At 35.0% G+C, this 27,852-nt stretch overlaps 1 protein-coding gene across 1 annotated transcript; it reads right to left on the bottom strand.

Annotated features, from left to right (window-relative positions):
- Nucleotides 1-2,517: 2,517 nt before the first annotated feature.
- Nucleotides 2,518-19,913, bottom strand: LOC130049694 (uncharacterized). Its single transcript, XM_056147613.1, has 4 exons — nt 19,877-19,913; nt 17,051-17,284; nt 16,581-16,835; nt 2,518-5,247 (listed from the first exon to the last, which is right to left on the bottom strand). The coding sequence occupies exons 1-4, from the start codon at nt 19,911-19,913 to the stop codon at nt 5,063-5,065; spliced, it is 711 nt and encodes a 236-aa protein (XP_056003588.1). The 3' UTR covers nt 2,518-5,062.
- Between the last annotated feature and the right edge of the window lie 7,939 nt (nt 19,914-27,852).

Genomic DNA, 27,852 nt, shown 5'->3' with positions numbered 1-27,852 from the left:
TACACCAGTTTCGAGATAAGAGCTCTTCTGTGTAGGCGGTGCATTTAGTGGAACTTTGAATCACGTGGGACAGAGTGGACCTGGCGTCAGTGAAGACATATAGTAAAAGCGGTTTCTCTGTAAATATGTAGCTTTAGGAAATACAAAATACTATTGAAAGAAATACTCTACTAATGTGGAAACAAAAACAATGTCAGTAATATCCTGGATATCATACGTAAGAGTAACGATTTACCGTCATATCAGAATTTCGTGTTTTCAAATACTTTCTGTATACTTATCATTTTCTTAGTTTATGTATCAGTCGAATTTGGGTGATGATACTGCGAATTAGAAGCTTCCTGAGCAGAGTCACTTATGCCGTGATTAATATGTGTTCCACTCCCGCTTGAAAACAAATTGTTTTAAGAGTTCTCAAGGGGACATAATTTGGACATATCTCAAAAACTGCGGATCTATTCATATTATCCCGCGAGTAAATTTAGGTTTGTACTCCACATTCAACGTTGCTGAAGCCGAATGCAGCCAAGATGGCTGGCAGTCTGTTTCACATAATGATGAACAAAATTTGAAGTCAGCGCACGTTCCACAACTGACATAGAACTGAAAAAGAAGAAATCACGGTATGCTTGTGTGAATGAAACCGAATACTGGGTGCATGTTGATGGCTATGGATTGTGAAGTGCTTCCTGCATGTCTATTCATTGACTGCAATTGGAACTTAGGAAGTTGTGGTGTGTAAATAAGCATACTTGTATACTAGAATTATAGTTGTTGAACATAATATAAGTTGGTAGAAATAATACATTACTTTGAAATATCGATCTATGAATTTCGTATTTAATTTATTCAAATTGTATGGTTTTGGAATACCTACGAGGGTTGTCCTAAATGTACCAACTTATCCATGTATTAAGCTATGCCATTTTTGATATAAATATTAAAAACAATGAACACAGTTTTGAATTCAGAAAGTGAAATATCTACCTAGTAGCTTACTCCAATCGACATTTCCACTTCTGTAATAAATTCTTATGTGACGTATACTGATGATGTCATCTAGGTCCACTTTCATTGTGACTGTCCGTTAATTAATATCCGTTATGACACACTGTCCTCTCCCGTCCCTGGGGTCTGATTTGAGTCCATCTACAGCATAGCTTGCTTCGAATCTGTCGCCAGATGGTACATATTGACTACGTTGTCATGTTGGTTTGTGTAAGGCTATGTGTTCTCTATAAAAACAGAACTAAAACGTTACATGCATTAGTGTGAAATAGCTAATAAATATAACACTCGCGGAAACTCGAATACATTAACCCTAGACATGAAGACTTTGTATTTTGTGTGAAATAACTGATAAAGGATAAAGGGAATATAACAGAGAAAACTAACATTTCACAAACACAGGGAAAATAAATTACAATAAGCCTAGACGTTATATAGTATGTATTAAAATGCACTATCAATTTCCTCAAGGTGTCAAATTACATTAACGACAAAACGTTTAATAATGTTCACTTTATGTATAGTGCTAACCTTCCGTGCATTTTAGAAACATTAATTTATTCCATGGTATTTTGAAGGGTTGGTTATTTTTGTTGTTTTTGTGTGATGTCATAATACCTATTCCTGTACAGATTAGGTCAAGCTTCCTCGTTCCTCAACAGCACTGCGTTCCTGCTCGTGCTGAAATCAAGTGACATAATTGCTACGCCTATTATTTTCAAAAGTGTGGAAATTGACCTTAGACATTATATTATTGATAAGGGACTTTTAACAACAGCTTGTGAAATACATGAAACATTACATTCTTAAATACATTGAACATTGAGATGACAAAATTCCTTAATTGTTCTTATTTTGCTTACATTTTCAATCAATATATTACATCTAAGAAAAACCTACATGCATAGGTTAATCATTATGATTATTTACATTTTTAGATGAGTTACCTCTACATTAAGCTGAAAAAGCCGACTACTTGTCCGCAGAAGTAAAATGATAAAGTTATTAGTGCAAAACAATATCTCTTAGAGCATTATTTGTAGAAAGCATACCATTACTTACGTTCTACACATTTTCCTTCCTTGAAACCTGGTTCACATCCGTTTAAACATGTGCCGTTTACATGATGACACTTTTCCATGTCTTTCCATTTCCCACATTCATTTTGACATACTTCACCATATAGTGTCTGTTGTCACATTCTTTCAAAACAACAATAACGTTAACTCAAATACTATTTCATTCTGCACAGTAATGTAAGTTATTTTGATTTTATACATTATAGTAACGAGGAAAACATCAATGACGAGTGATTAAGTAATGCAGAGTAAAATAATATGTAAAGAGAATTTTTTTCCTTTCCTGTAACATTTGATCCTCGTCATGACACTTAAGGTAATAAAAAGGCACCAAATAAAATAAAGTAAAGGCATACAGTGAAACAGATCGAAATATTACATCTAACCCGAATGTCGAGTGAGATGTTCGACAGATTGAGCAATCAAGTAATGATAATGATAGCCTTTATTTATCCAGGATGACACAAATTACCATATAAAGTTGTTTCCATTGTGGTCCTGTATTGAAATACATACAGATATAAAATTATCATCAAAATATGATTACATGATAGGAAAGGAAACAATAAAGCATAAGACACTTTGAATTAGATATAAAATTAGTATATAAATATGAATACATGATATAAAAAGAACGAAACAATAGCATAACACACACACATAATGATATATATCTCACTTTCACAAAGATAATGTCAATATATAGAACAATAATAACAATAACAATTTTCATTCATATATCCATTCAATATATCCATGTGAACACGAAATAAACAACACAACGGAGTCATTCACTTCTGATTCATACGTGGACATATTGAAAATAGATTGATTGATTTGTTGTATCTTGCTTAACATTTCACTCCAGAATTTTTCAGTGATATGGAGACGTCACCGAGACCGATAAAGGGCTTGAAATTTAGGCCTATGCTCGACACTTACGGCCATTGAGGAGTGAGGGTTCTTTAGCGTGCCACACCTACTATGACATCCGTTTTTAAAGTCTTCTCCGAGAACCCATGACATTCACACCTGATGCCGAGCGTTTGGGGATGGAACTGTTACTACCTGTTTAATCGACCGAGGTCTCTCGCGGCCGGGATTCGAACCCCAGCCTTCCGCATGCGGGTGTGAACGCTCTAACCTCTAGACCACCGCGGCAGTTATTAAAAATAGATATTAACGGCAAACTAACAACGCAACTTTATAATAAACGGGACAACTTTAACTTCTCCATCAACTTATAATATTTGTGTAGCAAAATTCCATAATCACCTGCATATGGTGTTTATATCTCTCAACTGATTCGATACGTAAGATACACAAGAGCTTGTTCTGCGTATGATCAGTTTTCAAATAGAGACAGGCTACTGACAAGGTTTCAACAGTCTCGTTTAAGGTCAGCATTTCTCAAATTATATGATCGTTATAACAATTTATCTATCTATGTAAATAATCGGGGCTGGGACATTATGTAATTCTTGATTTTGATGAGGTCTACTTGTGAATATTGAGACTTGGTCAAACATTGATTCTAGTTAGATAATATACCCTAAAACTCAAGAACAGCTTAATCAATTAATCAAATATCTCGCTATTTTTGTTTCTTCAACAAATAAAAGCATATGCATCATTGCACATTTTAAGAACGAAACCTAGAAACTGTAAAATTAAAAAAAAAAAGTATTTTGATTTATTTACATTGTCATTGATAGTGAATTGACCATAAGAAGTGCCCGGTATCCGTTTTGAAAAGTTAAGTAACAACATAGATTTTGACTCCGCGGTTGAGTTAAGGCTTTCCCCATAAAATTGTTAATACCAGTGCTGTACATACATATACTTTAACGCACTGACACATTTACACGACGTCACAATGAAAATTACGTCATGACGAAGGTCATGACGTACATATCTACAGTCCTTTTGTGGTTGGAGATGTCAAAATATTGTTTCGTTATTTACCACCGCTGTCAAACGGTAAACTGCAATCGCGTAAGTTTCTGTCAAAAGGGTTATATTAATTCTTTTTGATATTGAAAAAGTTTCAATTTCTTCTTTATCTAGCATACATGCTAAAGTGATATCCATATTATATTGTGATATTGATATCGCCCCGAATCTACACGTATAGTTACTTTCACAATGGACTCCTTTGCATAAACAGGGTTTCCGTACATAAAAAAATCATCATTGGCACGACACCTCGAGGTTTTTAAGTGAAAGATGTTTGATTTATGTGACATGTGAACTTCAGTGCCAAAGGAAAGTTAGGGGAGTAAGTTCTGGCTTCAACAGAAAATATGTTTTTCAGGCTAGATACAACTTCGTATGTGCACAAATCGCTGCATCTTGCATATTCAATGCAAAAATTAGACATGTTGCAAGTCACAATAAACTTGCTCTCAGCACTTTTCAAATTAAGAAATCAATATGCTTTGAAGTTATTTTAACTTCAACTTGCATTGATATCTGGATATCGTGCCAATTCTACGATTTATACATACACGATACGTTTTTATCTTGATATTTGATCACTTGATAGAGTTGATGTTGAGGCTGTCGGTCTGGTGAAAAATGTATAAGAGGTCAACATGCACTTAATGATATATACATATTGTTTTTGTATAAAAGGGTTGTGTTTACAGAATTTGTCACAAATTGATCTGTTTATTAATGCTTTTTTCCTGATATATTTCTATGGCCCTACTTAACACAACTGCGTCACTGATATGCATTAAAACATACATGTTGGTTCGTCGACAAAAGCGTTAGCAAATAGAGACCCTGAAGTCCCGTGGATACTGCAAAATACGAGGCCCCATATGACAGCAGGTGTGACACGATAAAGATCCCTCCCAAATGTCGTGAGCACCGAACATTGGCCTAGATTCAGCAGCTCTCCAGGTGGCGTATCCATGTGAGTGAAAGATTGTTAAACAATATTAAATAAATTAATCAGACACTGAAGAGTACTACATACAGGGGAAAACATTGCATATATTTGGCGATAATATCATACCTCTGTCACAGCGATGACCTTTATATCCAGGTTTACACCCCTGACACGCCCCTGTCTCTATGTGACAATACACAGTTCTACAGCTGATTGGACATGGAAGGGAACAGGCTATTCCAAAATATCCAGGACTTGGACATCCTTTAAAATCAAATGACGCAACATCTAAACATGTATATCTCATGTAAAACAAGTTTCATCGGGAGCATATTGCCTTAGATAGTTTTTCCAAATTAAATTATGGACTTGTTACAAAAATGGCATGTACTTTTGCGTACGTTAGCCCGACTAAGCTACGCCAATAATAAAACGGACCTACATTGAGTTTCAAAAAACGTAGCCAGTCTGACATAAAGATCTAAACTTTGACCCCGTCCGTGCGTACTAACTATACACAGATCATACCGTATTTATTGATTATCAAAGGCGATGAAAACAGCTGTAAATTCTTAGATTTCTTTTTAGTTAGCGATTGTGAGAAATTATCATTAAATAAGATGGATCAATGCATTCTCTTTCTAGTTATTTTTCTCAGAGAAATATACATGTTGCCAAAATGCATTTAGATACATAAAATAGTTAACGTACGATCTGAGATGTCTAGGGGTGCTGCTTGGTCTGCACGTTTTCATGGACGTACAGTGTAGCTTCAACAGTTCACCTGAACGAAACCGTTATAACAGGGAACTATTGCACGAAGCGGTTTACAAGGAACGCTGAATGTTTTACAAAGAACATTTGACAAATTTAAGAGAACGATGAATAGCTTGTAATGACCGATGAATGGTTTACACTAAACGAAACACTCTGGAGATGAATTAGAGCGGGTCAAGATCTGTATTAAGTGTCAACAATGGTTTTGATGATAGCTATGGCGCTATGATTTTCATTCAATGACTTTCTGATTAAATACAATATGCATTTCACACGACAAATATTGTAAATGTAAAAAGGAATGTAACGAAGAGTGACAACCTCTCAAATCTTTCAAAGATTACTACATTAAGAGTAGTGCAAACAATGACCCTTCAACACAACAAAGTTAAAAGTAGTTGCATAAGAGGAGTAAGCATATCCTGTTGACCAGTCACACCCACCGTGAGCTTTTTTCGATATTGTATAATTTTTATCAGTGTTCATAGGTGACGTACCACAAATGTGGACTTGTGATTAGTGTGATGTTTTAAAATTTAAACGAGTTTAAAATCCAAACACTTGCCGTGGCACGGAACCTTTTTAATGTTTCGTTCGAAGGACTCGCAATCATACAAATCGTTTGGTGAAGAAGCAATCACTGCTGAATTCTAAAGATGTTCCCTCCTCAGCTTTTAACACAACTGCGCAGGATTCTATAACAGTAACGATCCACTACTGATTCCCTACATGTATTATTTCAGAAAGTTTTTTGGCCGATTTAAATTTTTAAAAAGTTTGGTAGGAACTACATTCTCTGATGGAAATATTGTTTAATCCACAAGAAATGTTTGTAAAACACATGTGTCCCCGAGGGGCAAAATTAAAAAAGGGTTTTACAAATGTATCATTTAAATGATATTGGTGCAAATCCATTTCAAAATACTGAGCAGACAATATCTTCCTATGTTCAAAGTGGATTGACTATGAGACCAAAAATCAATAGAGGTCATCTACTCCTTATTAATGTACCAGTGTACCAAGTTTGGTGTCAATCTCAAAATAGTGAGGGGACATTATATTAATATATCCAGTTTAACCCTTGACCAGGTGACTTTTATTTATGTTACAAGAGCCGAAACAGAATATTTTAGAAGATCTTTTATCATTTCAGCAGCAATGTTATGGAACTCGTTACCAGATTTTATAAGAAAATGTACAACTATCACATATTTTAAATCAGCCTATCTAAAACATTATTTTGACCCTCAATGATACTCGTGTGTTTATTGTCTCTTTTCATTTAGTTCTTATCTGTCTGTATATAAATTGTGATATTTCCATGCTTTGTGATATATTATGTTCTCAATATGTAAAAATGTTATAGACAGGACCACAATGTAAACTACATGTAGTTTATATAACTAATTATGCAATCCTGTATAAATAAAGGATATTATTATTATTATTATTATTACTTCAAAATCAATTGGGGTCAACTTCATGTACTCCTTAAGATATACCAGTGTAACAAGTTTGATGTCTGTCAAGCAAAGGGTTCTACTTACAACAGAGAGTGCGGTATGTATATAACAACGGCAAATGCATCAGACCACCGACCTTCCGAAAATAAACTGGGAAACTTTCTCACTTACCGGTGCGAGCGGGATTCGAACCCGCTCCGACAGAGGTGAGAGGCCGTGTGATTTTGAGCTCGATGCTCTAACCACTCGGCCACGGAGACCTAACTACACCATGTATATGTAATAATGATGCATTACATGTACAAATCGAAAAGAAAGGAAAAACTATCTTAAGAAGCACACGTGATTCAAAAGGGAAGATAACACAGACAAGTATATTTCTTCGTATTTCCCTGCTTATGAAGTAGCCTGCAATAAAGTCGATTTCTATCCGACAAAGCTCATTTGTCAAATTGTGTATCTTTAATTAATTTATGCCCCTAAATATGTTAATAAGACAATTTTGAGGACCAACATTGCACTTAATAGAAATTAAACATTTACCTCTGTGCTACTTGCTACCAAATTTGCAGATTAAATCTCTCTCAAAAGTTTTTCACTCATATGGAAATACCACCATTGCCGATGAAGGGCCGCAAAACAGGCCTATACTCGGCGCTTATGGTCTTTGAGCAGGGACAGATCCTTATCGTGCCACACCTGCTGTGACACGGGACCTCAGTTTTTGAGGTCTCATCCGAAGGATCGCTCTATTTAGTCGCCTCTAACGACAACAAAGGGGTACTCTGGATTTAGTTCTAACCTGGATCGCCTCTGGAATCAAATTTGCAGATGATAATGGTTTACAAAATATGCAAGTGTGGAATATAAACGACATTTTTCGAAGCAATGACTTCCTGAATTTGTCAATTTTGGTCCTAAATGGGGAAAATCGGAATACATTTTGTGATCTTTCTGACGAATTGAAATATGTTACAATTGATATTTATTTTCAGATAGACATCAACTGGGTTAGTAAAACGCAACGAAGTCCCGGAGGGTATAATGTTTTTGACTCGTCCGTCAATTTTTTTTGTCAGCCCCTCTGAGACCGCTCAACAGAATTTCGTGAAACTTTGTAATTAAATAGGACACACTGTGTAGATGTACATATTCACAGGAAATTCTTATTCAGTAATTGTTCTGGGATTAACGCCCCTTTTGGACTTAGAATTTCGAGCTCGTCTGTCTTTTTTTTTTGTCAGCGCAACTCCTCTGATACCACTCAACAGAAATTCATAAAACTGTGTAGTTAATAAGGACACAGAGTGAATATGTGCAAATGTCCAGGACATTCTGATTCAATATTTTTTCTGGGAGTTATGCCTATTTTGAACATAAAATTTGAACCCGTCTGTCCTGTTCTTGCAGTAATGCAAAGCATTACCATTCATTATGTCAAGCAATGCTGGATCTTGGGGTATGTGAGCTTCCTCTCTTCTTTTTACATACTGAAAATAATTCGTTTTCTTTTTAATGATTTTCGTCTAATTGCCCAAAAGTAATGCATATCATTACCATACATTGTGTGAGGCATTGTTAAGCAAAAGTTGGAGCGTGGAGTATGTGGGCTTGCTCACCTTTTCTTTCATTAACGTATGTATATTTTTGTCCATTATAACTTATGAAAATGGGGACCATATATGACGTTATCCTGAGATGTCAAAGACTCGCCGTACTGAAACTGAAGGTATATTCCTTATGCAAGGAATGTAGTTGATATTTCATGACGTCAAAATCCTAGTTTCATGATCTATTTTAATTTTGATGAATATTAATTGTGAAAGGTGTGTGATGTTAAAGTCGAAAGTAGAAATAATACAATAAAGTTAGTAAATGAACTAAATGCAAATAAGAATGATTCCTTAGAAGAAATCGCTAATATGGATTATCAATGGGATGAAATTTAATTATACGTATTAATTCATAAATTCATTATACACAAAATTAATTCGTTATAACCATCTCGTTAAGTATTGAAGTCTAAAATATGTTGCCATGAATTCAGATTTTCACAAATTCGTTGTTTCCTTTTTCGTATTCAAGGTGTTGGGTTTTTTTTCTGTTAGATACAAATGAAATATGTCTACTTATATTTTGATATAATCACCAAGCCATACTTATATGGCCTAGAGTTAGAGTGTTCGCCCTGCATGCGAGAGATCGGGGTTCGAATCCCGGCCGCGACATACCCCAGTCGTTAAAACAGGTAGTGACAGTTCTATCACGAAACTCTCGGCATCATATGTGAAGTCACGTGTCTTTAAGGGTATATTCTCGTGGTACTTTTACCGCAAGTGAGTCTCCATACTTTTTAAAGTCGTAACTATGGGGATGCGTGTGTTTTATTTCGTATGCACAAAGAAAAACGTTATTATCTGTTTTTATTTGTAAGTATGTTAATTAACTAACAAAAAATAATTAAAACATGACAATTTTTTACTTATTTTATCATTTTACGACATTCATGATGACGTTACGATTGTAAACAAACTCCGCTCGAAGACGCACACTGTACGATGTCGCATTTAGTCTATTCTAAAGCAGTCCAGAAACATACATGGGCGATTCGTTAGAAGTAAAACGGCAGTTATAGATCAGTTTGCATCCGATATTCTCACAAGTGAGTGGCAGACAAAAAAAATTACAGACAAGCAGGCACAACCACGCACATGGTGACACACTACAGTTCAGTACTGTACAGTGTCAGACGAGAGGAAAAAATGGAAGGATGTTAGCGATGTAGTACCCGAATCAGAGGCTGCTGATATAGTATTGAATGAATTTGTAAGTTTTTCAACATACAAGAATTTTTTTATGAAAATAAAATCTACAAACTATGTAGATATGTACCTAAATTGATCTGCGATCTTCCCGATCCCGTCTAGTCGGTCACGAGCGAATCTCGCTCCTAACGTTCAATGTATCATTATTGAAGCATCATTTTGATTTAAAAGTGTAATCTATATCATTTGTTTTCAAAAATCGCCAAAGTATACAGCGAATTTAATTCATTAAAAAGAGTTCAAAGGGAAAAGGGGGATTTCTCCCATCTAGAGAATTATGGCGCGCCATTCTTGTACAAATTAGTTAAAACAAAAGATAATTTTGTTGACTATATATACATGTATAGATATGTTGTTGGGTTTTTTTTTGGGATTTGTTTGTAATCAGTTCTGAAGAATTGAAATTAAATTATTTTATCAAAATTTTAATTATTCCTTCAAAGTGTAATTGTCAAAAACTTTTAATAATGTTAAAATCTGTTTATAGGGTATTGAAAATGCACATTTTAAAAAAAAAATCCTGATTAGAATTTTAGCATATATTTCATAAACAGTCATTTATGTGCGAACAAATTCATATATAACATTTTGCCTAAGAAATTCTTTTAGAGTTACAATTTGTTGGGCAAGGCATTAAAACATAATCCCTGGCTAGACAAAAATTGGAGTTAGTTGAAGTTGGTGTATTAGCAGTCTGGTGGTAAACCTAATAGTATATTCTGTTCTATTGTTAAGAATTTACAGTATTGATAGAAATTGAATTCCAATGTTTGCTTTTTAGCTACACCCATTTGGTAACCTCAGTGAGAAGGATGAGTTGTGCTATCATCATATGAAGAACCATACCAGGAAGTGCATATTTCTTCCTCATGGCCACATGGAAGTTGACTGTTAAAAGTAGTTTCTGGATAATAACTCAAATACTTTGCATTCTATTCCAACCAAATTTGGACATACGGATACATACAAAGACGGGAAGATGTCTATCAATTTTGGGGTCAGAAGGTCACAGTGGATGGAAATTAGAAAATGCTGATGCGGGGGCATATGTTTTACACATTCTGTAGTTATAAATGAATTAGTATTGTATATATGCATTTATTATTTATGGTTTCTGATTATTTATCATATAGTGAAATAAATATATAGAATTTGTAAATATGAATTGAAAAATACACATTTTATAACAAATCATATATTGTTATTGTTTAGAATGTATGTCAGTGTAAGAAGGGGGTAGGGACACAAAATAGCTCAAATCTTTGTCCCAATGCACACTACCCCACGCATTTTTTTTCATTTAAATTAAGCAAAAATATGATTCAAATCTACATTAGTAATTTCAGAAAAAGTTTGATACAGATATTCTCCCTAGGTTGAATTTTTTGATGAATAGGTATTCAGATTTGTGTGATATTTTATACAATTATGTTAATTAATACTTGATTTTTTGTAGAATTCGTGATATATTTTATGTAAAAGTTATTGAAATAATCAATTATGCTTAATTTTCATAAAATAAAAGAAAGCCAAGATTATTTTGTCCTTAATATTTGTTTTATATTGTGTTTATTGTGAATATTGGTGATTTTCATGAAAAATTAAGTTTCAGTAAAGGGGCAACTTTGAGGGGCTGTAATTCTTTAAAGTCCACACAAACATACTCTTTTTTTATGTTTTAAATGTCTTTCGGAGAAAGATGTATCAGTTAAAATGGTTTATCAAAAAAGTTTGATACTTCTGAAAAAATTCAAACCAGGATAAAACATCCTTAAAACGGATGTCGCAGTTGGTGTGGCACACCAAAGAACCCCCGACTACTTTTACCTCTGAACTGCTCAATGGCCGTAAGGACCAAACATAGTCCTAAATTTGAAGCCCTTCACCAATATTGATGACGTCTCCATATGAGTGAAATATTCTTGAGAGAGACATTAAACAATACAAAGCCAATCAAATATCAAAATATTACATATGTTGCCATGAATTCAGAAGAAAAGTCGTATGTTCAAAATATTGTTGTGTTTGTCTTCGTACTAAACGTGTATTAATGTAGTATGCAAATGAGATGTGCTAGTACTAGTTATCTCTTAATGAAAATATTATATAACTATTACATGTAGTTGAGGGTAACGATGAAAATTTTCACACCGAGAAAACCATTGTCAACCGAGGTGTAGCCGAGATTCACTATGGTTTCTCGAGATGTGAAAATCTTCAATGTTACTCTCAACTATTTGCAATATTTGTTTTATCATACTGAATGTTGTATAAACAACAAAGCAGAAAAAGTTATGCCTGTTGACTTTATTAATCAATGTCATACGATGTTTTGTATATATGCAAGACTCTAAAGTGCGATGGTCGCTCCAAAGTACGATGGTCGCTCCAAAGTGCGATGGTCTGTGCCAAACCCCGGTGGTCTGTCGAGGTTATGGACGCCAAAGTGTGATTGTCCCTCTCATATACGCACGCCATGCCAAAGTACGATCGTATGGCACGCCAAAGTGCGATGGTCCGTCATCTGTAGGCGCACCAAGCCAAAGTGCGATGATCTGATACTCCAAAGTCCGATGTTCCCGTGTAATGTAACGCTTGTGCCGTCACGTTATTATGACGTCGTTCATAACATCTTTCGAAATACAACGGAAAACATGGAAGCGTCAGTTTGCCTCGACGAAGGTTTTGTTATAGATAATTTGAAGATAAAACGGGAGACAAATGACCCTAATCCGGAACAGTTTTGGTCCGTCATGAGAGAGGTAGAAAAAATCTGCAAATCGTAAATGGATAACCCATCGTGGGGAGCGAAGAGGATCAAAGAAGAATTAAGTCTACAGATGGGGGAAACCTCCATCCGTAAGTACATCTCCAACTATATATTCGACGCGGACACTGGGTCAGTGCTCTACAGAAGCTCGAAGCTAAATAAGTCTCAAAGACGGGTTCTGGCAAAGGACCAAATGATTGCGGAAATTCACTGTTTGACAGTTGACAGTGGTTGCCACTGCGTTGACCATAGGAAAAGCGATGCCGTGTACGAGACAATAGGGATTGATTGAGTATTGTTTAACGTCCCTCTCGAGAATATTTCACTCATTTGGAGACATCACCACTGCCGGTGAAGGGCTGCAAAATATTGGCCTATGCTCGGCGCTTATGGCCTTTGAGCAGGAAGGAATCTTTATCGTGCAACACCTGCTGTGACACGGGACCTCGGTTTTTGCGGTCTCATCCGAAGGATCACCCCATTTAGTCGCCTTCTACAACAAACAAGGGGACTGAGGACCTATTCTAACCCGGATCCCCATGGAAAAGACAATAAGGAAAACTTATTTTCCTGCGACGAGGGAATACACCAGGCTACTATTTAAACAATATGTATAATGTATCAAGTGTATGGCTGCTGTGGATTTGCCCAAAACCGAAAGAACAAGCCGACCTATCCCAGATTCTTACCCAAACAGTCGATGACAGATGGACTTAAAGAAAATGCCTCCATGTCGAGGATATAATTACATTTGTAATATCGTGGACTGTTACAGCAGATTTCCTTTTGGAACATATTTAAAGCAAATTATTCAGATGTGCTTCTGTGGTTTATCTATTTATTCGGATCATCAAGAATTCTACAAACAAACAATGGCAAAGAATTTAATTATTCGGACTTAACTGCTGTAATGGAGGAGTTTAAAACAAAGCACATCAATGGTCGACCCTACCATCCACAGTCTCAAGGTATGGAGTTTTTACTGAAACATAATGCGCGTTACTTTCGAATTAAATTAAACGACAAAATTTATGACCAATACGAATCAAATTCATTTTGCATTAGCTCCGTCTGAACACTTAGCGAAGCTACAGTACTTTTAATGTAGATGCTTGTGTGCTGGCAACGTTTGGTCACATGCAACATACACATGCATAATTTTACTTTGAATTGAATTTAATGCGCATCTCTGTGAAAGAAGCATTAGACGCAAAATGTAAGCTTCAACATCAATATACAATACTCAATTACTTTTCAAGCATGAAAGAATTATTAGAATTTTGAAATTTTAGCTCTTAAATAATTGATGAATTAAATATGCAATTTAACATTTGCATAAGAAAATGTCACAGGTCGCGTCGAGAAGTTCAACAGAACAGTGGTAGTATACTTCAGGACGCAATTTGTTGACACGAGAGATTGCCCTAATAGCCTTCTAGAATTCTATTACAAATATAACAACCGCGTCCATAGGTCAACGAAGCCACACTCCACACCAGAGATTCTTCAAAAGACCGAACTTCTCCGTCATAGTAGAAGAACAGGTATCCATTTTACCTATTGTTTAAAAATATTGCAAACGGGTACACAATATTTATCACATACAAATTCTACATTACATGTAATTTTTCATTTTAAAAGTTTAACACATTTATTCTTCGTACTTGTAAAAATACTACACAAGTACTAAAACTTGCTGTTTTAGATCCCGATGTGTAACTTAACCAGGGAGGAGAGAGATTTTCTAGAGAAAGGGCACATTGATGTCGAGGAAGATAACACAAATCAAGAAGAAGATAGTGATAATAAGGACGAGGAGAATGCAAAGCAGAATGACGAGTCAGAGGTGCTAAATTACTACCAATTTTATCAAATTTGCTATATTGCCTTGCAACGTCATTCAAAAGCATTGATTCGCTAAAATAAGCTAAATATTTACCTGCAAATAAAATATGAAAAGTATCTGCTTATGTTTTAGGTGTGGGTGATTTTGGTTTTTGTTTTATCAATTATAAGAAAGAAGTTAATTTTTATATTCCATACGCTTGTTTATAAGATGCTTATTATAATGTTTTAACAATAGTACAATGTTGTGTTACTTAATAGTCACACCAAACCGCTCCTGATGTACATCCCAGTGTTTTGCCAAAAACACCAAAGTTTAATGATTTAAATCATATGATGTCAGTTTGTATTTGCTTGTAAAAAATATCGGAGTAGAAGCATTTTATAACAGGTTGATAATGGAAGTACGATCACGCTAGCATTGTCCCCGCAGCGCTGTGAAGGCAGTACACATTTCCAAGATATGACAAATTCTCAAGTTATGCGCAACACTGAAAAACTGCAGGTAGACTGAAATAACCATTAATAAGGAAATATACACTCGAAATTTTAATGTTTAACTTTGTTGAAAAAATGACAATCTTTCTTAAGAATACATAGTCATCTTAATTTATCCCAGTCTAATGCAAGCCCGTACTACAGATATTTGTATAGACTGCTATTCACCACCAACAAAAGAAGATACTCGGATTCCATGTACTCCCTAAAAGAGGTAATATCATCATGTGCATTTTATACCAACTCAAACCATACATGTACATTAAATAAACAATCGATCAAAGATTTTCAAGTGTAAGAAATTCATTATGTCTTAGAATATTGACCACTGGAACAGTGACGTTTATCCCTTGGAACTGTTTCCCCAAAAGCCTGCACCTCTAACGCCATTACGGATATTCGATCCCGCAGTGGCAGATATCGTGGATTTCAAACCTAATTCAGCTCTTTCTACAAGTACCGACGTATTCCTGTCGGGATACTGGAGGAAAGGAAGGGTGCTCAAGATTGATATAGATGACAGTAAGGGAAAGGTCTACACCGTGGAAGACTGAGAACGACAAAATACACATGCTGTCAAAATATCTGATTCGTCCAAATATGCTTTAATTTTTGCTTGTTTATTTACTATTTTCTTTTGTACCTATTAATGTTCAGGGGTTGTGTGTTAATACCCAAAATTGCATATATGCTATTTTTGATATTTGTTTAGTAATGTTAGAAATGTTTAACAATACAACTAATTGGTATTCATAAACTAGTGCAATTCAAACTGCATTATTAGTTTAGTTTCTTTTATAGATTCTGCATTGGTACCTAAACACTGTTTTTTCGTTCAATTTTAATTTGCATTTCATCGCACTTTGGCGTGTCACACTCTCGTACTTTGGCGCAGGAGTGTGGACCATCGCACTTTAGCGTGTCACACCATCGTACTTTGACGCAGAATTGGGAACCATCGCACTTTGGCGTGTTACATCATCGGGGTTTGGCGCACGAGTGTGGACCATCGCACTTTGGCGTGTCAGACCATCGCACTTTGCGCACGAGTGTGAACCTTGTCACTTTGAAGTGTTACACCATCGGGGTTTGGCGCAGACCATCGCACTTTGGGGCGACCATCGTACTTCAAAGGAGTCCCATCGCACTTTGGAGTCTTACATATATCAATGCACTCATTTCACAAATATTACAAACGACGTCGTCTAAAAATCTGCTGCAAACCTTACGTGCATAAATTTGACGCATGGGGTAATTTTTAGAACAACATCCATTGTCAAAGTACCGTTACCGCTATCACTCTGGAACGCGTGCTTTCATTTCTCAGAGAGTAACAATGTGTTTTTTCATATGCCTCTCGACCAATCAGGTTCGAGTATTTTACATGAAAGGATAGTAAATAAGAATAACCACACATACCGTATACTTCTACTTCACAAAGTTCATTAAATGCGTAGGTACTATAACCAGCAGGGTAGGTAACTCCTGGTAGTCTTTCGTTGTAGTAGATGACGTATCGTCCGTGAACTGGACACGTGACGTTGAGGACGGCGGGTATGGTGGCTGTTGTGTAGTTTGTATCGTGGAAACACAATGTACCGTCTGTTCTGTCGGTTGTGTTTGATACGTATAACGAAAATCCCAAAAATCTCCCAGAAAAGGTGTTCATGGAACCTGCAGTATAAAATATAAACAGCGTAATTTCTTTTTTGTGAAATAGCGATAAGAGACTGATTATAACTATTCTAATCTTTAAGAAAAACAATTAGTTGTACCTGAAATAATATTAACAAATATACTGTGACCGTGATTGTAAAAGCCGTGAACTTCACTGTAATATCAAGATATAGCATGTCAAACAAGTAATATCTAGGGAAAACAAAACAAACCCCAGACACCATTCTCCGTCCTGTAATAAATGATAATGGTACGTATGCTGAGGATGTTCTTTAAATCCACTCTCCATGTAGCTATATGTTGATTAATTTCCGATAAGACACACTGTCCTGCATCCCATCTGAGGTCAGATTTGAGTCCATCCACAGCTTTGCTCGCATCAAATATGTTGTCACCTGGGTTGTATTGATGAAGTTGCCATGCCGGTTTGTGGAGGGCAATGTTTTCTGTAGAAAAGGTAAACAAATATTCGATTTCCTAACGTCAACGTCATACATTTATTCTGCAACAATATGACTTCTTATGGACATGTTACAGTAAAACACGGTTACGGAGAAAACTCTTACAATGAATGCATGCTTATATGAAATGATTTTCACATCCTGTGATTTTAAAACATATTATGAACTCATTGGATAAAATGAATTATGTCTAAAACAAATATACTACCTGTACTTCGCCATTAGCATGTTTTATTGTATTCTTCATTTTGACATTTTTTAACATTCGTTAAAACCTTGTAAATTGTCAAATATCTTGTCATGAAATACCTCAAATGAAATTATTAATACTTTTGAAGAAGTAAAATTACAATATATTTCTTTCTCGTAAAGAGAATAGACACATCAATAAAACAGAAATATATATACTGTATTTGCAAATCAATGAGGACAAAATCACTGACATTCACAAGAGATGAAACTTGGTGCAGATTCAGAGGGAGGCTAGAATTAAGGATGAGTAGGGTATGATTAATTACCCTCGCATATCGCATGTAGTTACAGAAGCTTAGTAATGGAAGTACCCCGAAAGGACCTTCTTCGAACAAAATCGTTTTATTTCCTGTATGGGGAAGTATGTTCCTCTTTAGAATTATTACATCCAATACATATATTAGCTAGAATTAATCATATTTAACGTGGTAATCAAGTTCTCTACTTCTAAAACCAGATATTATATATACATGTATGAGGTGATAAAGTTCCCATTACTCCTAGCCGAGACATACCATGTATGCGCTAAAAAAATGCATAGCAAATATCAAAATACTCGCGTAGAAAATGTGAACCTTACCGCAAAAAGCGCTGTGAAACACGCCATTTCAAGATTTCCACCGACGAAAGTTCGGCAACAGTAATGAATAAGCTACTCTCATTTTGTATCTATTCTATTGTTATTAAAAGGAACAGTTCTCAAAGGTATAACGTGCAATTAGAACATAAATCAATCTCTTGAAACAATTTCACTTTGCAACCGGATATAAGAAATTTTATTTCGTATTCCGATCAAAAGTTGTTGACTGGGAATGACGTGTTAAGGATATGCGGGAAGATGATCACGTGATGGTTGTGAATGTATTAAACATTTAGAATCGGACGCAACATAGTTAAAGCTTCCCGACAAAAATTCCAAATTTGTACAAACACACTCTATGATGTCACGATAAAAAAGTACATCAAGAAATTATATCGCTGCGAAAATATCATATTTTGTCGTAATTTGCTATCGCTGTCAAGTGTCATGTGTAAATCTGTTGATCAAATTCTTGTCAAATGAAAATTCTGATTACTGCTTGATTCATTTAAAGAAGAATATAAAAGTGAAATATATTGGAAGAACATTTATTATTACAATGTCTAAAAAAGAAATTATATTTTCATACAAATCTCTTGGTAAAGTTAGATACACTTTCTCTCTATGACAATATGTAATGTAATTAGTCATTTACCAAACGAAGTTTTAAAAAGTATGTTTTACTTTTTTTTTACGAAGGGCAGATAACTCTTCAACAAAGTTTCAAGTGCAAAACAGTCAGCTTATGTGGTGGCCTAGAGGTTAGATTGTTCGCCCAGCATGCTGAAGGTCGGGGTTCGAATCCAGGCTGCGACAAACCTTAGTCGTTAAAACAGGTAGTGACAGTTTCATTGCGAAACGCTCGGCACCAGGTGTCAATGTCACGGGTCCTAAGAGATGACTTCAAAATCGGATGTTCCGTGTCACAGTAGGTGTGGCATGCTAAAAATCCCTCATTGCTCAATGGCCGTAAGCGCTGGGCAAAGGCCTAAACTTAAACCCTTCACCGGTCTTAATGACGTCTCCATATGAGTGAAAAATTCTCGAGAGAGACATTAAACAAGATACAATCAATCAATCTAATCATTTTCCAGTCATGTCAATTTAATCCACTTTATTTTTATCATTGTTTAAAATAAACATTTATATTGATTTAAATCCTTCAAAATTGTTCATTATCCTTTTGTTACACATTGAATACCCTACATTATATGCATATTGAAAATTGATTATCGCACCGTGTTCATGCAGCAACAATAAAGTTACAATATTCTACAACAGCACCAGTTTTATGAGGCATTTATTACTTATTTCAATTTTACTTTCAGCTCTTGGATGTCAACACAAACACGTTCTAATATTTCCGAAGAATATATGTGTACACTATCGTTTTAGTGACAAGGAAGAAAGTCAAATTCATAGAAATCAGCTATATCGGGTTTAGTGAATATACGAAGACTAGGAAATGCTGTGAAATCTACATGTAATGTGTTTTGATTTCTTAAAGTTAAATCTTTGATTTTCCTTTATCAAAATAAAAATGAAAAGAAATGTAGATTACATTTTTTACAAATGACAACCTATTCGAGGTGGATCGTGAATACATATGAATAGAAATGTCCTTACCGTATGCATAGGAAAATACACAGAAAATCAACAGCAGGTATATTGAAACCATCATGGTGACCGTCATACAAAATAGACAAGGAAGTTAAATAAAACAGTACAAACAATTTGAGCTGAACCTGACTTCTGTATTGTGCAGTATTCACGAAGGCTCATTAAACCAAGCCATTTAAAAGAGGTGATATAATCTATTACAACCCTCATATCTTGCCTAATTCATTTCCATAATATGTTTTTTTAAATGGGCTGAATTTAGGACATCACATTGTGTATTCTGGTATAAGACATTGTTGTTAAATACTGAATGAATATACACTTTGTATCCCTACCTCTTCTCTTATAAAAGTACGTATATCACTGTAATAGAACTGAATACACGTTCTTGAGATATTCCAAGTTGTCAAACTACAATGCATGAGCATTTATCCTATCCTGACTCAATACAAATATCTTGTAATTTGAGTGTACATTGTAAACACTATCAATTTTTGCAGAGTCAATGTAGCGTGCAAATCTAGATTAACACGCTTGCGGCATGAATAATTCGTAAAAGTGCACTCTTTCAAATTATATTTCTAGTTATTAAATCACTCAACATAAGTGTTACATTATGACCCCTGGGTTGAGGTCTTTGCTGGTGGACAGTTAGTCCATAAGGGTCTTTAAGATCCATTAGCTAAGTACTTCGTTACTAGCATGAAAATTCGGATACATATTTAATTGATGTGAGAAAATGTAGAAATTAATTTCAAAATTAAGGAATATCTCCCCCATGCATATCTCTAATCCTTAGACGAATTTGACTCCAGTCTTTTTGGCACTCTGTTCTTCCATAGCATAGCTCTTACGAATTTATTGTTATTTCGGATTTCAAAAATTTCGGTTGAGCATCAATGAAGATACATTATTTGTCGAAATGCGCATCTGGTGCATCAAAATTGGTACCGTATAAGTTTTACATGTAATACAGATATATATCAAACTAACTCGTCTTCACAATAAGAGAGATAAAAAAAGAAAAGTGTGTTCTTCTTGTCTCCTCTTTCCCATTCGAGAGTTTACTTTCTGACGCACTTCTTTATAATGCCATGCCATTATCGTTTCAATAACAAAAAATCGTGCCACGTCACGCACTGATGAAGTCCATCTCTACTTAGACAGTGTACACCAGGTAGTTATAAGAATTGTCTTTCTTTAATTGATGTGTCGTGTTTACTTGTGGTATCAAACTAAAGAAGATGGGACACATTTAAAATACATCAAGGAAATATACATTCTACCTTATTCATACCGCCTTAAAATGGCTGAAATATTGCTAAAACGGCGTAAAACCATAATCTATCAATCAACCTAATTTGTAACATTGCATTGCATTGGAGGAGTTGAGATCCATCTGCTTATTTTTCACTTGCTTGATTAATTATCATTGTTAAAAAAAATTGATATACATGTATTGATTGATATGTGTTTATATATGTAATATACAGATGCGCATTGGTCTTTCAGAAAGAAACATTATTTTGGGAACACTTTAAAATGCATAATGAATATGCAGTATATGTGGTTTACTCAACTTGGATTTATGAAATGTGAAAATCCCACTAAATGCAATAACGTTAAATATTTGCATTCATTGAATCTTTTCTCTGATATTTCTATTGGAATTGACATGCATTGCTTTCATCTGCAACAATGCATGTACGCTTTTTGCAATCTAGTTCGATCTGGTTTTTACTACCACCTGTCTGTGTAATCATTACCAAATATGGAGCATCATCAAGGTTAAATGGTACATTGGCTGTTCTGTTTAAAGTAACGAATGGTCAACTGCATGTGTATGATATTTCAGTACTTGAATGTAGTTTATATGTATACCTTTTTAAAAACTACATTAGAATATAAACATAAACAATAAAACGTTTTTCTTAGTTTTATCAGGTGATGAAGGTAACTAGCATTGTAGAAAAAATAATAACCTGCGTAAGAAAGCCTTTTATTGTTTAAATATATCATTCGATTGAGTATAACACGTTCTATTTAAGGTTAAATCATATATTAGATTGGGTAGGAATAGTGCATCAAGTTACTAGGTCCTAAATTAATAAAGACACCAGGGAAGCAGTAACGTATTCTCATTCTCTCCATTCTCTATTCAGAGATAATCATCACCCACCCATTAGAAAATTAATCATAACTTGATTGATATGATCAATTCAAAACTATCAAGAGAGAGACAATGACAACAATTAGACCAATCAAACATGATAATAAGAATAAATGATTGATCAGACTTAATGGTGGATCTAGACTGGGGGTTACCAGGTTTGCATCCCTCCCGCTTTAGTTAAATATCTCTGATAAAACAATCAGTTGTTGTTATATTGGGGTCTTCAACCTCACCCGCTCTTTTTTGGGGCGGAAATGATACAAACTTGAGTCGTCACCACTTGTCCTACGCTTTTTCTGGATCTGTCACTGAGACAAAAAGCATGTACATATTGTATATACACTTTAGTGAGGTCAAGCAATGCATTAATAGAAAATCTTAAGATTCATTTAAAAAAAACGTTCTTCCCATACAATCCATATTTAATAGCAGAAATACTCTATTGCAGCGTTTGTTGTAGACGTCTATATTGATTCACTGGAAAGATTTAGCGTTTTCTCTCCTCCGATGTACTTTGGGATCTATTGAGTCTCATGATCACGTGTTTCTTTAATTTGTATATCTTCTCGATTTCCCTCATGCATAGCTCTGATCCTTGGACGAATTTGGCTCCACTTTTTTGGCACACTGTTTTGGCTATATTTTGCTCTAAAACTTCATAGTTATTTCGAATTTCAAACATTTCGGTTGAGCATCACTGAAGAGACATTATTTGTCGAAATGCGCATCTGCTGCATCAAAATTGGTATCGTATAAGTTTTACATTATGACCCCTGGGTCGAGGCCTCTGCTGGTGAACTGTTAGTCCCCGAGGGCCTCTACAGCCCAGTTGCTAAGTACTTCGTTACTAGCTTGAAAATACGGATGTATATTTAATTGCTGTTATGAAATTGCGAAATTCATTTCAAAATTAAGGATTATCTCCCTCATGCATAACTCTTATCCTTGGACGAATTTGGATCCACTTTTTTGGCACACTGTTTTGGCTATATTTTGCTCTAAAACTTCATAGTTATTTCGAATTTCAAACATTTCGGTTGAGCATCACTGAAGAGACATTATTTGTCGAAATGCGCATCTGCTGCATCAAAATTGGTATCGTATAAGTTTTACATTATGACCCCTGGGTCGAGGCCTCTGCTGGTGAACTGTTAGTCCCCGAGGGTCTCTACAGCCCAGTTGCTAAGTACTTCGTTACTAGCTTGAAAATACGGATGTATATTTAATTGCTGTTATGAAATTGAGAAATTCATTTCAAAATTAAGGATTATCTCCCTCATGCATAGCTCTTATCCTTGGACGAATATGGCTCCACTCTTTTGGCACACTGTTTTGGCTATATTTTGCTCTAAAACTTCATAGTTATTTCGAATTTCAAACATTTCGGTCGAACATCACTGAAGAGACATTATTTGTCGAAATGCGCATCTGGTGCATCAAAATTGGTACCGTATAAGTTTTACATTCTTAAACGGACACTCCCGACTGAAATCTAAACCAGCATATATGCCTAAACGGTGAGACTAAAAAAAATAACATATTCTTGATGATATTCCGTTTTTAAAAAGTGATATTTGATGTTTTAATAAATCTACATTATCTATGATATTTATATACACAGAAATCCATAGCAATTTTGAATCGAATTTTATTCTGATAGAGAGGACACAGAATTGTATTACACGTTGAAGAGTCTACGGGGCGTATTAGTTCCTAAAGTACCACGGTTTGTTTCAAACCTTTCATTAGAAATCGATCATGATTGATAACAAATATTCCCTGTGAAAGAGAATGAGTGACCTTGTGAGACCTTCGTCCAAAAGACCAATAAATGTTGAAATATTCTTGAAATGATGGGATGTTATGATTTGATTGATTGATGTTTTCCGCCACACTCAACAATTGTTCGGTTATCTCTTGGCGACCAGTTTTTATTGGTGGAAGAGAGAACCCAGACACAATGTACCTGGGAATAGACCACCGGCCTTTCGAAAGTAAACTGGGAAACTTTCTCACTTACCGGTGCTATGTGAAACCATCACAGTCCTCTTCAAAAGCTGTTGAAACAAGGAATGTTTTCCTTATGTAAAGTATAAGTCAGCTTGAGCTCTTTAATATGACCTTGGTCCAAAAGTTTCTGTCCCAACTACATGGAATATTTGTGATCAATTATGATCAATTTCTAATGACTGGTTTAGGAGATAAGAGCTCGGACGTACAAGAAGACGAATTATGCCCCCCCCCCCCGCCCCCCCCCCCAAAAAAAACTAAATCAAAGAAGATAAAAATATGGAATTCATAACCCATATATTTATAATTCATACCCCAGGATGGACCAAGTTCGACACACGTGTATATTCAAAAGTATACCGATTAAGCAGAATTTAATAAAAAAAAAATCTACGTGAGAAGAAAAAATATCTTTGTTTTGGCTTTCAATTCGACATTTAGATATATCGACATTTTATTTATTAACAATAATAACTTTCATTCATTTACCTCATAAATATATACTGCGGGTGTGACCAGTCGACAGGGGATGCTCACTGCTCATATGCACCTGATCCCACCCGTAGTGTGTCTCTGTGGTGGTTTTTGCCGCTTCATATAATGTTGATGTTATTAAGGTGTTTAATTATTTTGTCTATATATTTCCATGTAAAATGTTGATCCCCTTTTTGGACTGACCCTATCCACAAGAAGAACAATCTTTACTACCTGGGATATTTGCATATCAATATGAATAATTATACCCCTCTTGTTATTGATATTCAAAATACTCCTATCTATCCTATATAAAAGATTAACCCTCTATTGTTGCCCCACCCTTTTACGGGGATCAGGATTTGAAGAAACGTGAATCGTAAATCTACTCTATGTCGGGAAGCTTTCATGCAAAATTCAACATTTCTGGTCTAGTAGTTATTTAGAAGATTTTTTAGGTTACCTGAGTCATTGAAGTGACTTATTACAATTGGTCTGCATCCGTCGTGTAGTAATAATTGAACATTTTTTTCTTGATGCATGTCTAACTACACTTGCAAGTGTTTATTTTTCAAATTTAGTATGAAACATTTCTGGGACAAGGGGATAATTGTAAATGTCAAGACCCCTGTACCCCAAAGCCATTATCAACGCCGACAAAAAATACTATCTTTTAAACTTATATACAATTACACATCTGTAAGAATATATTAACACATACGAGCAGTCACACAGAGCAGCAAGGGATATCCTATAATTGTGAATTTCATGATCCCTGGTATAGAGGCAAAATGCTGACTTCAATCGAGACCGTTGAAACCCCTGTACCATCAACTTGTTTGTTAGTAGCTTACCTCAATTTAAAAACTGACTATACACAGAACAAGCTCTTGCATATCGAATTAGTTGAGATATATAAACACCATATACAGGTGATAATGGAATATTGCTACATAAATATGGGAAGTTGACGATGGAGAAGCGAAAATCACCCCGTTTGTCATACAGTTGAGTTGTCAGTTTGCCGTTAACGTTAATTGAATCAATTTTTTGGTGACAGAATCAAAGGAAATGCCCTTTTGAATACACATATTGATAATTCAGTACATGCAAAATTACAGACAGTGTTTCTGTAAGACATTTTGTTGATACCCCAAATGTGGTAATATATTGTTTGATTTACGTGTTCAAAGCATTGTGTATAGAAGTTCATTATTTGATGAAGAAATGAATAACAAAATTCAGTGAATGCTTTTAAAGTTGTATTTGTACATGTACATACATTTCAAGACTAAATATACTGTCGTTTGCGCAGTTCCCGATCACATTTTTATTAACGATTGCTGCAGGTACCAGGAAGATAATTTAGGTTTCAATCTTCTTGGGAGAAGATCAGAACTTTCTCAAATGGAAAAGCATTTAAATTGTCTGAAAATTGCTTTAAATGTAATAGGTCTTTACATTTTCCACACCCAAGTTCATAGATCCGTTCCGCATAACACCGCGAATTCAGAGTCACAGATATGTTTGAAACGACTGCATGCCGACTCGAACATTGCACTGACTGATCCGATCCTACATTCAATCGGTCTCATACTTTAAATCAGTATGTCTGTATGTTTATTCTGCTGAAGATATACCTAGCTTTTTGTAGAAATAAAAATAAATCAGACACTAGTTTAATTTGAACAATATTCTAAGGTTCACATTCAGACATTGTCAAAAGGCGACATTCAAAACTTTCTTATTAGCGTTCATTATTATCTTTCTCTGAGGCTGTTCATAATATAGCATTATATCTACACGGAATAACAATCTCTCTCCATTTTCTTGCGGTTTTGGCAAGGGTGGGAAACTTGGAATGAAAAAAAAGTTTTAAAATTAAATATGCTAAAGTTGAATAAACTACAGTATACATTTTAAATATTAAATTCAAGAAGTAAATCTAGACGCAATGTGTAGTATGTTAACAGTCTCAACTTTCTAATTTAAGCAAAGGTTTATTGAGTTTATAAAAAAAAATGTGTGCGTTTATATCTGACACTACTTCTAAAAATTCAAGAGTGCCTTTAATATGAACTGAAATATTGCTCAAAGTTGAAAACTAAGTTCAATATTACGCGCGTGACACGACTGATCCGAAATTGGTTCAACGGATAAAGAAATATTTATTGACGCTATTGCTGGAAGATGTATCAATTAAATGCATTAATGTTTTGTGCAAGAAACGTGGTTATACTTTAGCTACAGACTTTTTCCCACAACGCGATTTTTTCCCACGCGTGGAAATTACCAAGCTGTCGAAGTGTATTATAGAAGTGTGACAAGTAATACACCTGGGTTGAATAAAAATTACATAAGTTTTGTATCCTTCAGTAATCATTACAAACGTGATTAACCTTTCTGACTAGAAATCATATCAATAATTAGTACTTTTACAAAATAATTACAAAGTGATTCGGAACTAGCAATGACCTGAGACTGGGCAAAAGACTAATTTGTTTTTGTTAAAAACTGTCTTTCCAACCATCCACCACTAAAGTTCATGGTTGTGTTTGTAAGATCTACACCCCCGTTATTTTCGGATATTATTACAACTAATACCGGCATAGCTCTCCTCCGCTTGAGTGTGCCTCGGAGTGTCTCCGCACGTTTTAAAAATATTCGATGGTGTTCAGGTTTTGCTGACACAGTTGAAATACCATTATTTCCAAGCGCAGTCATGACTTTGTTAAAAACTAAAATAAAAAATGGAGAGGAAAATGAACAAAAAAATTCCGGAAGCGGGAAATTTAAATTAATATTATTTCTTACGTTCTATTTAAATACGAGCGCTCGGATTCGATGAAGAAGAAATTATATTGGTGTCGCCCAATCAGAAAGAATTATTGTTTTTATTGATGCTCACATTACCTCCCAATTGGAGTTTAGGTTAGGATATACGTGTTAGGTATGTATAATGAATGTTGAAATCCGTCATTAATAAAATCTACACAACGTTGAAACCCCTGTACCATCAACTTGTTTGTCACTTCTGGTATATCCAGAAAATCGTGTTTGTCCAACTCTCTGTTTTGTATTGCCTATAGGATTGATGAGATTGATCACTTTTCGTTATCTTCGCCTTCCATTAGCTTGCTCAATTTAAAAACTGACCATACGCGTTATGAAATATTTATATTCACTGAAGCTTCCTTGAAATTGATCTTGCTTTCATCATAGACAATGAATACACGTTTGTTGCAAAACAGTTCGATCCGGTTTTAGTGCCACATGCCCCTGTAATTATTATTACCAAATGCGGAGCGTCGTAAAGGTAAAATGATGGATTGTCTGTTCCGTTTAAAGTCAATGATACCATAATTCAATATTTCGTTATAATTTATATTCATAAAAATAAATATAAATATAAAAGACCAAGTATAAATGATGTAACGTTTGATT

The sequence above is a fragment of the Ostrea edulis genome, chromosome 8 (assembly GCF_947568905.1).
Source record: "Ostrea edulis chromosome 8, xbOstEdul1.1, whole genome shotgun sequence".
Classification (NCBI taxonomy): Eukaryota; Metazoa; Mollusca; class Bivalvia; order Ostreida; family Ostreidae; genus Ostrea; species Ostrea edulis.
Note: the sequence above shows the minus strand (reverse complement) of the source record. Positions and strands in the feature narration are given on the sequence as shown.

Coding starts and splice junctions, on each gene's coding strand:
- LOC130049694 (XM_056147613.1), bottom strand. CDS start 19,913: ATGAGCCTTCGTGAATACTGCACAATACAGAAGTCAG. Junction 17,285..19,876: donor CTGCACAATACAGAAGTCAG/GTTCAGCTCAAA, acceptor CCTTTTCTACAG/AAAACATTGCCCTCCACAAA. Junction 16,836..17,050: donor GACGGAGAATGGTGTCTGGG/GTTTGTTTTGTT, acceptor TTTATACTGCAG/GTTCCATGAACACCTTTTCT.